This window comes from Podarcis muralis, chromosome 1 (genome assembly GCF_964188315.1).
Source record: "Podarcis muralis chromosome 1, rPodMur119.hap1.1, whole genome shotgun sequence".
In the NCBI taxonomy this organism is placed as follows: Eukaryota; Metazoa; Chordata; class Lepidosauria; order Squamata; family Lacertidae; genus Podarcis; species Podarcis muralis.
Genome location: NC_135655.1, coordinates 50259966 through 50274063, shown reverse-complemented (window position 1 = coordinate 50274063; position 14098 = coordinate 50259966). Strand labels below are relative to the sequence as shown.

The window sequence follows — 14098 nt, the reverse complement described above, 5'->3', positions numbered from 1 at the left end:
TATCAATGCAAAATGAGGACATTTTTATAAATGATACTGTGAATGATACTGCAGCTTGCCCTTTGTGAATACTGATCATATACTTCTTACAGGGCCAATGAAGGGATCTGCTGCATATAAACCATGCTTAGTTTTTTGTGTGCCAGTGTCTGTATGTGATGTGTCATGTTATATCATGTTTGCTATTTATCCCAAGGGTCTTACATGATGCATCACCATATTTTATGCTGCTTGGGGCACATATTTTTGCTATTTTTTAAATATATATGCTGCCATTATCTATGCTACCTTGCTGTGAGGAAATATATAGATCTAAGGATGAATGTAGGCTAGATGTCAAGTACTGGAAATATGATTTTTAGGCTGGCCTTCAGAAGATGAAACTGCTCCCATTTGAACACAAAGCCTCTTTGGTTGTCACTGCACAGAAGGTACACGGCTGATTTACTGATGTACTGAACTTTGGGGGAACATTATTTTACATCTACACTTGAGAAACTGGGTGCAAGGCAGGACAGAAAAGTCATGCCAAAGGCACCATTGCCAAGGTCAAAGCAGACCACCAGCAGATGGGGAAAAGCCATCAAGTTATGGATGCAGCTGCAGGTGTCATCAAATCCACAAAATTAGTCTGGGGCAGTTAGGTACTCGATGTTTAAAGTCTGAAGCTGTAAGTCATAGTTTTGTCCATTAATAGAATGGACCCCAAAATGGTCAAATAATTGCTTCTGGACTAAAAATGACTTCTCTACATCAATACCAGCTGTGGAGTGTGTAACTAGGAACAATTTTGGCCAGGTTAATAGAAATTAATTTTCTAACTAGCTACAGACTTTGGTTAGTAATTTTTTTAAAAATTAGATTAGTGTTTAGATTTGTTAAGGAAGCTAACAAGGTAATTAGTCATTATTCTGTAAGTTCTCATTTTATTTGTAAGAATCATTCCACGTTTTGAATTATTGTAATCTGCTCATCTAGAAATGTAGTAAAGCACTGTAAACTTTCAATTTGGTTTGATTTATGACTCATGATTCTGGGATCAATCAGTATATTGAGAAACAGGGACACACACTGAACTAAAAGAGAATCACAGAAATGTAAGGGACAAGAAGCAGAAGTGTGTACATTCTAAGCGATTCATTTGTAAACATTTAAATTGCCAGCATGAGAAATGCAAAAACCCTCTAAGCTTCATGGGGTCGTAATAGGCTCTATGAAATGCCAAGTTAATACCAGAGGGAAGCAAGCAGCAGCCCTACTAATTTGAGCTTCAGACATTTCTGGTGTTAGTCCTTGGCAGTGCCATAACCTGCCATATGTAATATTCGTAACAGTTAATTCCCATTCCCCTGCTTTCACCCAAATCCTAAACCAGTTGTTGCTTCAAAGGTGAGAGTGTGATGGGATCTGTTTGCTCTCGTCCCAACTCTGTCGCTTCTTCAAATGAGATGAGCCTTCATGTGGCCTGTTTGGGTAGCATTCGTGATTCACAACTCACAAGTCCAGCAGAGCGATTAAGAAAAGCTAAATTTATATTAAATTATCATCAAACCTAAAATACTGAGCATAGTAGTTAAATAACTTGGGGGGGAAAGGGGAAATCCAATCTCTCCAGTGAGTAACATTTAAAACCATTAAACAGAAAGGTAGGGAAATTGCTGCCAACAACTCAAGACAGACAGAGGCAGGATGTTCTTTTTACAAAGTTAATCAGTGCTCGCGAGATTGTCCCCACTTCTGGCTTTCCACATTCTGCAAAGTCCAAGTGCAATGAGACTTTGCTTCATCAACATTGGCAGTGAAGAGTCCCATATTACCAGCAGCATTGGCCAAAGGCTGCTTGCGCATCTCATCGCTGCTTACTTCACAAGTAGGAGTAAAGCTGTAGGTACCATTCTTCCAATCTTCTGCAGCCATTATGAGGGCTGCTAGGGGTCAGATGGGTCAAGGGAAGGGGTTTGAGAAAGGAGGTCATTATGTAGACTGGAATGTGCAATAAAAAGTTGCAGAAAGACAAGGGGAGACATTAGTGGCAGTGGCACTCTCTCTGTTGATTTACTGAACTTGTAAGAGGACAAGTATTTTTCAATTATTTCCCAGCCTCCATTTTTAATATTTTTTCTTCTAATTGCAACTGCCTATATTCAACACTTCACCCTGGCCTGGTGGCCCTCATCAGTGCCACGTGTCTGGTTTCATCTTTCCTAAACTCTTTTTTCAAATGCACATGACCTTAATTTTGTCCATGGTTTCAGCAGCAGGGCTACCCTACCCCCACAGATCCCTTCAGCCTGACGAAGCTTCATTGGAGCCAACCCAAATAAATATATTTAAATTAAAATCTAATATATTCCCCTGGAAGTAGGGGGAAAGCCTAATAACAACATTGCTCCAAGCCTCAGTTCTAACCAACTTTTCATAGGGATGCACTACAGCAAGGGATCCCAGAGTGATCTAGTCCAGCCTCCTACAAAAGGCACCAGGATACAACTAGCACAATGTGATCTCCAGTGCTGTCTTTTTCAAAAGGGCTATACTTGACTTTGCCCTTGTTCATATTACCATTTCATGGCCCATGAAACTGATATAATTGATGTAAATGAGAGATCTCCTCAAGCCAAAGTCCCTTGTCATGCTACTGCCCTTTCAAGAGATCACCAGTGGGCGAGGCAGGGTGCGCAACTGTTTGCCTTCCTGCAAGTGCTCTCCACATTGTCTTTTACAGGGTTTGTTTGTTTGTTTGTTTTGTCTCCCCTCACCAGACTCCCCCAAAATAAAGTGAGCCTAGTGTGGATGGCTCCTGTAGATGAGTGATTTTAATAACATAAATACAGCTAATTGGTTTAATTTGGACTTTAAGCTGCCGTTTTTACATTTTCGATCCTCAAGTTCTATCTTTTCGGATGGGTCAGAATCAGATGCCAATGGAAAATAATGGCTGAAGGAAGAGAATGCAGAGAAAATGGTAAAACACCATGGTGGGGGGTGGCAGTCACTTATGGATTTATGAATGCAGGCACAAGAGCTGGTGTGGTTCAATACATGGATCTCTATGGAAGTATGGGAGACTTAGGGTGGAATTCAACACTGCACAAATGGACTTCTGCTCGCATAACAGAACTTCACATTCTTCTCTAGTCTCCCACAGTCCCCACATCCCCCCAAACTCTGGAACAGATTTTGAGTAGATGCAAGGGCAAAGAGTGGAAAGTAAAGTCTTATTGCACAGAGAAAAGTCTTTTCTGCTGATGCAGAGACAGCAGTGAATGCAACTCTTAGTTCACATGGATAGCTAGGAGAGCAAAGCACAATAAATGACATGCAAATAAAGGAAGAGAGCGTAATAGCAGGTAAAACAGGAAAACAGTTCTGAGGTTGGACAGTCAGAATGAGAATGTCTTTGATGGAAGAATATAAACATGTCCTAGAAAGACTTGCTCACAGTACTGAAAGTTTTAAGCACAGGTTGATTTTGCTGTGTGATGCTGCAGAAGTAGAGCTTTATGCATGTTTCCTTGAAATACAAAACTCGGCTCCCAAAATAATTCCAATTTATACCTTCCTCAAGATGAGAAAGCAAGAGGTTTTCCCGGCTACAAGTTGGGAAAAGTTGGGGTTAATTGTCAGGAATGCTGGTCTTGCACCATCATTGGCTTGCACCGTTCCTGCTGCAACCCAAAATTCCACTGTTTTATTTTTACAATACTGAGTGTGTGCAAACATGCCCATATGTGTGGGCGAAGGCAACAGAGGATCATCAGCAAATGTAAAGAAACATGATGGAAATAGCAGAGGTGAGCAGGGATGGAGATGGTAGAGGGAACAGGCAGAAGCACGACATGTCTGCTGTGGACCATCTAGAAAGAAAAGGTGTCTGTGACAAAGATGCACTACTTATAACTGCTTCACACACTACGCAGCAACCAGCACAATTGCCACTGTACAAACGCATCACCCACCCTAGCTTTCTTGTGCATGGACTCCTTCAATGAATGCGATTAAAAATGCACAATTGTCATATTCATGTATCGGTTTTAGGTGTGCAATAAAATATTTAACTCAACAAGACACATAAGGGGGAGGGTTGCCTTGTTGATGGAAATATAGACCTGTTATAGAGGGAAAGCTGCAAGGGGGCAGGTTGCTAGAGTTGGATTGCTGGTTTTTTTAATGCTTGCGCCCTCCCTGCTTGGACTAGATGAGAGGAAGCAATCAGATCACGCAACTGTTTAGCCACAGGGAACCTGTGCTGCTCGTCAGAGTGTCACACTCACACAAGCAGAGTCTATACATCATGCGCTAATCACAAGAGAGGCACTTGCAGGAGCAAGGTGAGGGGATAGTGGTGCATATTCCCAGAGAATAAATAATGTGGTTATCAGCTCTGAATAGGACTTCCCTCAATGTAAGTGCTATCTTGCCAAATCATGTCTGGAGCTGGCGGAGGAAGTATTTGGTTGCACAAACCACCACCTGCAAAACATTTTGAAAAGACCGTTTCTTAGTCTTGGTTCTCCCTTCATAGAATGGAAATCTTAACCTAGTTGCATTGAGGAGGAAAGGCGCTTTACACAGTCAAACAGTTCTGGTGCCCTGCCTGACTCCCCGCCTGCCTGCCTTTGCCTAGCCACACACATTCATCATCTCTCAAATTGCACACACCCACTTTTTGACACCACACTACTCAACCCACACAGCAGATCCTAGAAGAAGGTGCGAGCAGACCCATCCGCTGGCAAGAAAAGGCTTAGAAAATGTCCCCTACTGGGTTTGTCCAGCAGCATGTTGGAGCTGGAACTTGCACCTGATGTTTCAGGTACACCCGCTGACCACTTATATTCCATTTCCAAAACAGACAAACAAATAAAACATATTGCCCACTTGTGTTCCACAGGCTAACGTTGTTTTCAGTAGCACACATTTCCACAGGATGGGCCTGTGACTTGACTAACTAAGGAAGGTTATGATAAAATACCATTGCACCCGGCGCTTTCCTCGGAAGTCAAAGCTAATGGGAAGTGCAATAAAAACAGCGAGTCGTCCCTCCAGGGAACAGATGTGTTAAGTTCAATCTGAAAAAACCAGAAGTATGTTTTAGGAAGGGAGTGGGCATTCTGCCACACCAAACTGTGGCAGGAGCAACCTCTGTTGCCAGCAACAGACTCAAATGCTTTACCCTCTGAACTCCTGACACCCTAGGTTGGATTTCGCAGGCGTTTCCCCACAGCTTAAAAATAATGGTCATGGAAATTTAGTGCCCCTTCCAGTGAAGTTACAACTGTCGTTTGCTCTCCCCACACAAGTATCTGCAAAAGTGACCCGCTGTTACATCACCTTTCTCACTTCAGGCACTTCTACCTGGCCCCAAACCCTTTCATTTAAGATAGAAAGAGCGCAGTGCAAAATCTAGTTAGTGCCAACAGACTCTGAAGAAAGGTAGTTGTATCAGGAGCAGGGAACTTCAGAAACACTCATCCCTCCCTGGTGGCCTTGGAGTCCATGGCTAGCTGGTGCACTAGACCGAATGAAAGCTGCATCGGACACAGCTGGGAAAACTGCTGCTGAATTCAACACCACAGCTTCTAGCAAAAGGGGACATATAAATAAACATCAATGAACAGTGAGCCAAGAGTCTCTAGGTTGTCTCCCACCTGCCACAAAGGCAGTTTAAGCTCAGGCTCCTCTCAGAAAGAAAGTCTCTGGGCTCTGTGTGACACAGAGGCAAGTCTCTTTTGAGTTCCTCCTGGAATTGCGGGCAAGATCCTATCTCATCAGTGCGAAAGGTGACAGAGGAGGGACAAGCGTCTCATTGTGTGCTTTAGACATCACTCTCTGTTGAGGGTTTGCGTTGGTGCTTCCAGCCTGTGTCTGGAAGGGAGCCGCGGCGCTCAGGGGTTGCTGCCGCGTTGATGCTGCTGCATTCTGACTGCTCCTCCTGCAGCAGCTGCTCAGTTTCGGTGTCATCCAGCGAGCCAGAGCTGGCTTGGATAGAGACCGTGTCAGTCTTCATGCAGACGTGGTCACGGAGGATACACCCCCGAGAGCTCCGTATCTGTTTCAGGTCGTCCCACTCTGATTCATCGCTGGACAAGAGGCATATCCCTTCCACAATCTTGATCTTTTCCTTGCTGTAACTGTGATCAGGGCCGGCCTGTGGATAGAGACAATAACATGAGACATGCGAGCTGAAAAGGAAAAAGTAGGTGCCAGAACACTGAAGTGCAGGAAACCCACAAGAGGCTGTTCCCTACTATGTGAACAAAGTCACATTGTACACTTGGGAGGGACTAAAGAGATGACCACTGCAACTTTCTGCTTGTTAGACCAAGCCCACACAGCCACGAAGCAGGAAGTGCTTACAGAGAAAATGACTCCAGGTGCTCCAACTAACCAGGTGTAACCACACACTATGGTAATATTGGGCACAGCAGGGGAGGGAAGGAAAGAAGGTCACTAGCCAGACTGAACAGAGGAAAGAAAAAACAGTTTCTGACCCCCCAAATATGGTGCTAAAGTAGATCTCAAAAGCTAGCAAAAACCACCCACTGCAGACAAAAAAGTTATTGACACCTATCTGCATACCATACAGGCATTTTCTTTCATTGTGGAGGTCCCCGACCTATCTTAAGAAAGGGAGCAAAAATCCCAGGGTCATGGGATGGGACACCAGAAAAGAGAGCTAGCTTTCACAGGTTTGCCAGACTCAAATGTCTGCGTGCATGAAATACTATCTAGATGCATCACGCGCTGCGTTTCCTAGCAGACCGGCTGTTACTGGCAATTCCATTACAAACTGCGCATCCCATCAACTCATGAAAAGATGTTACAGGCAGTGAAGAAATTGGGAGGACAAGTAATATCTCCCAAATCATGAGTAGTGAAAAGGAGCACTGGCGAAATCAAGCATTAAACTAGGAGACTTAAGATTCAGCTCCAGAATAGCCGCTGCAGATTAGATTATGAGAATGCAGGCACTGACTCTTAGAAGGATGTCTCCCACTACACCAGGGGTAGCCAACCATGGTGCTGACCATGCTGACTAGGGATGCTAGGAATCTGAGACCAACAGCATCTGGTGGGGTGCACTAGATGCTTCATAAGTCACCCTTCTGTATCCTGAGCTTTGTTCCAAAGTACAGGAAATGTACTGGAAACAGTTGAAAAATGTTGTCTATATTTGAGTGGGACACAGAAGCCAACCCTGGTTAATTCTACGCAAAATGTGTCTGATGGGTATAAACACTGAAGTTAAGAAGCGCTGCACAGATCAGTCCAACCAGTCATTATGTTAAAATAGCAAAGATTTAAAGAACACTCTCATAAAAACAGCAAGGTGCACACAGATTCGACATGGAGGAGAGGAAAATTAGAGGCAAGGAAACATGGAGGCAAGGAAAATTAGCAATAACTGCTTCACCAATTCCAGGAGGGGGAAAACCTCTTTACTGATCATACCCTGTACATGTATGATGGTGGGGTACAAATATTTTGTAAAGTTTTAAGCAGTTTCAAATTACTTAACCAAGGCAAAAACACTTTTCTTTCCCAGCACACAAACACACAAGTATTTCAGGGGTGCGTGTGCACACGCACGCACACTCACACACACAAAAAAGAGAGGGAGAGAAAGCCAGCCAAGAAGCAAGTAATATAAGACAGCATTAGGCCACTCATCAGCACTACAGGAAAAGGCAGGCAGAGGCTGCACAATTGCAGAGCTGTGATACCTGATATGAGGCTGTGGGCAGGTCAAAAGAGGAATGGTGAAAGGCTATCAGGGGGGTGAGAAAGATGCTGAGGAGGAAAGACAGAGAGACTAAGTGCTTTGAGACATCACAGCCCATCATGTGCCCTTCCAAATGCAACAATTTCCCATTAGTCTGCTCTCCCTCCCACTGGCGATCCATGCAGTGCACAGGCGCACCTGTCTAGCTGCATACAGCCATTCAGGACTACTGAACTACAGGGATCCCACCAGGCACTGGGGTGGGAACTGGGAGTGTGTCATCTTACATCAGCCTGAACCAGAGAAGGGGAAGAGAAGAGGTGCAGCAGCAGCAGCACCCCGAGCTCTGCTGAGAAGTCTGACTCTTCCCTCCATCAACTGTCACCTGCCATCAGGCTGCAGCAGAGGATGGAAGGGAAGGGATGCAGGGCCACTCCAACAGCTGGGAGGACAGCAACTTCTGGCACCTCCTCTCCATTAACTTTTCCACTCCCAATGGCCATTAACAGAAACTGTGACTAAGAATTTGTCTCACTTCCTCCTCTCTCCCAATCCATTTTTCCTTTGTGCCATATAAAGCCTGGAGGCAGGGACTGTCTTGTTGCAGTGATTTGCAAGCCACTCTGGACTCCCCCCCTTTTTTTTTTTTTGGCTGAATAGAGGAATTAAAACTCTGAATAAGTGAACTCTTCATTTCCTTTGGGCAACAGGTGTCCCAAGACAAAAGCATCAAATAAATAGTATTGCTGGTTAACTTATATGAGTCATGTCAGTGGCTTTCTAATAATGTGAGAGGTGAAGGACAGGGTTCTTTAGGGTAGCTAGGACTGATGAGAATAAGACAAATTAGTTAGGCTTATTGCAATTTGATGTTTAAAACCACAGTGGCTTGACACAGATGACTCATTCTAAAAGCATCTCTTACCTCCTTATAGCACAGCTGGTTATACATGGCTGGCTTGGGAACTGTTTCAATCTTTACCTCTTGGGTAGATGTCCGGTAAGAGGGGTTACTGTAGGTAAGGTTGCCCAGGCTAGGATCTGTGAACTTGGACTTCTTGTGCCTGCAGGAATACAACTGTCAACAAAGAGCCTCAACTGCTAAAGCCCTACTCTGCACTACTACTCTATCAGAAAAAGAACTATGGTCTTGTATTTTCTCCTTTCTCAAACCATAAGTAAGTCTTTTATATCAGATAGCAAACATCCCAGATAGCAAATCACACCTGCACTCATGGGAGGCAGCAAAAATTTATTTGCTTGTATGCCAGTGGGAAAATCAGGGGCAAATCCACTGATAAGCAAGAGAGATCACATTCATGCAAAATGTTCAGAGTTCAAAGAGTCAATATGTAAGAACCAAACCAAGGCATGTGCAAATTTCCACAGGATTCCTTTGAACAATTTCCCAGGAAGAAAAACTTTCTAAAATTGAATCGAGTATTTGCAAACTACTCTTCACTGCTCCCTGAAACCAATGCTGTCATTTTTTCAGAGGCAAACGGGAGAGGAGGAGGAGCTGCCCGCAACATTATGCAAGAACTGTTAAGTTAGGAGCATTAGCATCTCATCCTCCCTTGTTTATGGTTACAACTTTGCTTTTTATTCCAGTTACGTCTCCAGGAATGCCACCACCACACCTGTTGCAGTCCAACATGCCTATGTCCTCTGGCATTGGTTCCAATGAGGCATTTTTCACTACAGCAAGGAAGGCCTGGGCTTTGTCAGAAGTATTCCAACCAAAAGATGAATTCAGAAGCACAGAGGGATTAGCGAAAGGAAATTACCTGTATATAATCACAGCACCAATTAGCAGCAGAATGATCAATATACTGAGAAGGCCTCCGATTATGTAACTGACGTGCAGTCCTCCTGAAAGAGGGCAACAGGTTAGATCGAGGATGACATTCTGTGTTCCTGTGTGTAAATATGTGTGGATGTTGACAGTGCTGATGGGGCCCTAGTTTTTGTACAGAATTACAAGAAAGTCAGAAAAGGCAACAACAATATTGACAGCCTTTTAATTTTTATCGTGGCAATTCTTCCATTCCAAGAGTGTTTTCCTTTAGCCCATCTCTTTAACTCTTGATGCATGTGTTTGGTCAGCCAAAAGAACGAAATGATTTTGTACTAGTGTAAATGTTGTGTACACCTCTGAGTAACAAAACAAGCAACCTAAAATTCATTTGAGTTGCTTATACCGTATTTTTTGCCCTATAGGACGCACTTTTCCCCCTCCAAAAATGAAGGGGAAATGTGTGTGCGTCCTATGGGGCGAATGCAGGCTTTCGCTGAAGCCTGGAGAGCGAGAGGCGTCGGTGCGCACCGACCCCTCTCGCTCTCCAGGCTTTGGGCAGATATCCGCAAGCCTGGGGAGCCCGGCGGGAGTTCCCTCCGGGCTCCCCAGGCTTGCGGACAGCAGCCTGCAGCCCGAAACCCGGGGAGCGCAGCTGAGCACACCCCGGGCTTCGGGCAGCTCTCCGCAAGCCTTGGGAGCCCGGTGGGAGTTCCCTCCGGGCTCCCAAGGCTTGCGGATAGCAGCCTGTTCTGGGGGCTGGGGTCGGGGGAAGCTCGGGCTTCCCCCGCCCCAGCCCCGCGCCTGGGGGGGAAATAATTTTTTTTCTTTATCCCCCCCCCAAAAAACTAGGTGCGCCCTATGGGCTGGTGCGCCCTATAGGGTGAAAAATACGGTAATTCTGATCTGCTTTAGCTAAACCATCTACACCGATTCCCAATAACTCTTTTTCTTCTTTAATTTTAATTTCATTATGCTTCCCTAAAAACTGTTCCAAGGCCTTTTATCAGGAAGTAACTAATTAGCATTTTGGGGGGAGGGCTGATAAGCAAAGACCAAATTATACCATGCAGTATTTTGACTCGCAATAAAAGTGGTTTGATTCCCTCCCTCCCTCCCTCCTTTGTACACCAACATCTCCTTACTAGAAGTCAAAATTTGCTGAGTCGTTCCATCATTCCAGAAGGCTACAGTGGGTGTGTAGCTGGGCGAACACACGACTACTTTGCTATGAGCCAAAATAAACCTACATGCATTTAACCCACATTGAGGGCTTGGTAATGCTATCGTTTATCGGTCTTGTGCCTGGGCCTCCAACATGATACATAGAAAGATCTGGTGCAGCCCGGGGCAATGAAGGATAATGTAAAAACTCACCAGTGGTTGCCGGCACAGCTTCGCTTGCTCGGCTGCACAAGCCTTGGCCAACCTTTTTGTCTGAGCAGCTACACAGGGGGGAAAGGAAAGTAGTGAAAGGTCACAGAATTAAGAGTTGGAAGGGACCCCCAAGGGTCATCTAGTCCAAACCTCTGCAACGTAACTTCTGGCCAAGTAGAATGAACCCAACTGAGGCAGCTGGACATGAGGTTTGACAACAGAACAGCTTGGGGAAGGGTGGTCCAGATGCCCAATGTGTTTTTGAATCACATTTAATACGGCATGCAGGAGGGGGAAAGAATACAGTAGCTGAACAGTACAAATGAATGGAACAGCTCTGCCCCCCCTGGCAATATCACCATCCTATTAAGAAGTGCAAAAATTCCTGCATAGTCTCTTTCCTCCTTGCTGGGGCAGGAGAGTCAGTGAGGAACTCGGCACCACCTTTCGTCACAATCATCTTTTAAAGCCACTCACTTTGCTTCTGTCGTTTCCAAAGATATATGGGGTTTGGTTGTCGAAGAGCCAGATCTACCAGCGGGGGTCTGGCTCTTTTTGCTTGCACGAGTGGTCTCGGGAATCGAAGGCCCCATGCCAGGAACTACACAGAACGCAAAGAGAAAGGGAAACAGAAGCTTAGGAAGGGGAGATAATTAAGCCAAACGCAGCTTGCAGAAATGCAGAAACTGCAATCTGTTCCCCCAGACGCAGCAGCAGGCAGTTAAGGTTCTGTCTGTGGTTTTAACAGTGACCTGCTCCTAAGAAAACAAAAACTGCAGTGTAGCTACAGGTGGTTAACTGGGCTGCTACAGCCTGTATGGGAGCAGCAGAAAATATTGGCGTGCTCTTATTTTGCCAATCTCCAACCATCCCCGATGTTATATGCACATACATTTTTAAAGTTACTGCACACAAAGTGCCAATGAAATACAACGAACTGCTTTGAACCGTATTCTTCAGAGATCCATCCAGAATGCTAAAATATGCATCTGGGACATCTGGAAAACGGAAGGGAATTTCAAAGAGAAGTTTTCAAATTCATAAGGAGCCCAAGTCCAGAGGAGACAGGATAATGATTTCTTGCACTGATCTGAATGCTTTGACAAGACTGCATTCTGCCGCCTAGGCTGTTCTATTTTCTGAAGGTGGCTTATTTAGGTTTCACAGAAAAAACTCCACAGAAAAAGTCCTCATGAGGCAGGAGCAAAAACATCGCGATTCCTGTCTGAAGGTCTGCAGCTCAAGCAACTTACCATTTGAGCAAGGCCGTCCATCTGGTTCATCTGGGCAAGCACAAACAAAGTCAGAAGCTCTGGCAAAACAGAGGTGGGTGCAGCCTCCATTACTGACTCCACAAGCGTTGGTGCCTAAAAGATGCAAACAGTGTATTTGACATTACCACCAGAAGAACATCGTTTTCTGTCCTCAACTGTGGGGGCTTCGCATTCTTATCAGCAAGACACAGTGGCTGATGGTCGAGAATAATGGTTCTTACCAAAGCCTCTCATGCACAAGCTTATTTTATTTATTGAAAAGCCCTTCTAAACCACGTAATATTTAAAAACCTCTAAAAGATATACAAAAATAACATTAAAAAAAAAGAAAGAACAGGATCACAAAATTCCTGTTTGCTGGGTCACTGGCAAGTAATCGTGGGACTAGACAAATAGGGAGAATAAATGGGTATCCTCCTTGTCTTGATATCGCTCCTTAGTCAATACCTTCCCATTCTTCTTTTATATTACAAAATCCATTAAGTTTGTGCTTTCTCAAAGACAAGAAGGAATTAATCTGAAAGATGACTTGTAATATTTCTTAATAAATATAACCAAATTACTTGTCATCACCGACAGGCAGAGTGTTAAAGAGGTGTGTGTGTGTGTGTGTGTGTGTGTGTGTGTATCTATGAGCTCCCTACAGAAGCCAGGATGTCAGGTGTCAGGAGTAATGGACTCCGACCACCACTACATGGTTGCTTTCAGAGTCCAGCCATTTTCCTTACCCCCACAGGGTAAGGAAAGTTAGTATCAGACCTTCACTTATATGGGAATGAACAAAGGAATGTGTACGTATTACCACTGAGCAGGGGCTAACCTGCCCTACTGATCTAACTACCTGGACAGAAAAGCAGGCTGCTCCTTCTCAGCTGTGTCCTAGACTGCAGTGCATTTACTATATCCCCTAGAAGTGAATGGGAGCCATTGAGAACTAAACTAACCAGGCCCTACTGGGACTTTGGTTTCTTTTGGAACTGGCTTTTTAATATGTAGGTAATAGCAACGTTTTAAAGAATCTGATGCTTTGCCAGAGTGATTTCTAAGTTTCTGCCCCATGCCTATTTTAAATACCAATGGTCTTCATTCTACTAGATGTCTTAAAAGAACCTGACAGGTGTTCAGAGACATGATGGATGGCCTCAGCCCACAAGCAGCAAAGGAGGCACAGATTTCTGAGGTTGGAGTACAATATCCATCTAGCATGACGCAGGTTTTGCACACCAGTCTAAAAGGTAAAGGTAAAGGTACCCCTGCCCGTACGGGCCAGTCTTGACAGACTCTAGGGTTGTGCGCCCATCTCACTTAAGAGGCCAGGGGCCAGCGCTGTCCGGAGACACTTCCGGGTCACGTGGCCAGCGTGACATCGCTGCTCTGGCGAGCCAGAGCCGCACACGGAAACGCCGTTTACCTTCCCGCTAGTAAGCGGTCCCTATTTATCTACTTGCACCCGGAGGTGCTTTCGAACTGCTAGGTTGGCAGGCGCTGGGACCGAGCAACGGGAGCGCACCCCGCCGCGGGGATTCGAACCGCCGACCTTTCGATCGGCAAGCCCTAGGCGCTGAGGCTTCCATAGCGCCACCCGCGTCCCCGCATACCAGTCTATGTTTTATTTAAACAGTATGGGAGAGGGGTAGCTAATATCCCAGACTAAAATAAAAAATTATTTCCCCTTATTCCTGTTTTTATTATGACAAATCTTCACCCAACCTCTAAGTTTGAAGGGAAATTGCGTAACTCCACAACAGCAGTCCTAAGTCCGTGATGCCGTATTATCCATGTACCAGCCTTACTAGCCGGAGTTGTTATACTCTCACAACCACTTCTTCCCATGACACCCTAGAGTCATGAAGGCACATCTGAAGATGTGGTCAAGTGGGCGGCGGGGGGGGGGGGGACTGAACAAGTGATTCTCTGTGTTGCAAT

The 14098-nt window shown here is 45.0% G+C and overlaps 1 protein-coding gene across 3 annotated transcripts in view; it reads right to left on the bottom strand.

Moving 5' to 3' along the window:
- Positions 1–1514: 1514 nt before the first annotated feature.
- LRP4 (LDL receptor related protein 4) overlaps positions 1515–14098 on the bottom strand; it is a 100936-nt gene continuing 88352 nt past the window's right edge. For 2 of the 3 annotated variants that reach the window (XM_077928573.1, XM_028726515.2), the window contains exons 33-38: positions 12152–12265; positions 11376–11499; positions 10899–10966; positions 9514–9598; positions 8652–8790; positions 1515–6151 (exon numbers count right to left, since the gene is read on the bottom strand). In XM_077928573.1, the coding sequence (XP_077784699.1) occupies positions 5819–6151; positions 8652–8790; positions 9514–9598; positions 10899–10966; positions 11376–11499; positions 12152–12265 (863 nt within the window). In that variant the 3' untranslated portion in view covers positions 1515–5818. Of the gene's footprint in view, positions 6152–7727; positions 7795–8651; positions 8791–9513; positions 9599–10898; positions 10967–11375; positions 11500–12151; positions 12266–14098 lie in introns of all 3 variants that reach the window. The other variant, XM_077928585.1, reaches the window with a different exon arrangement.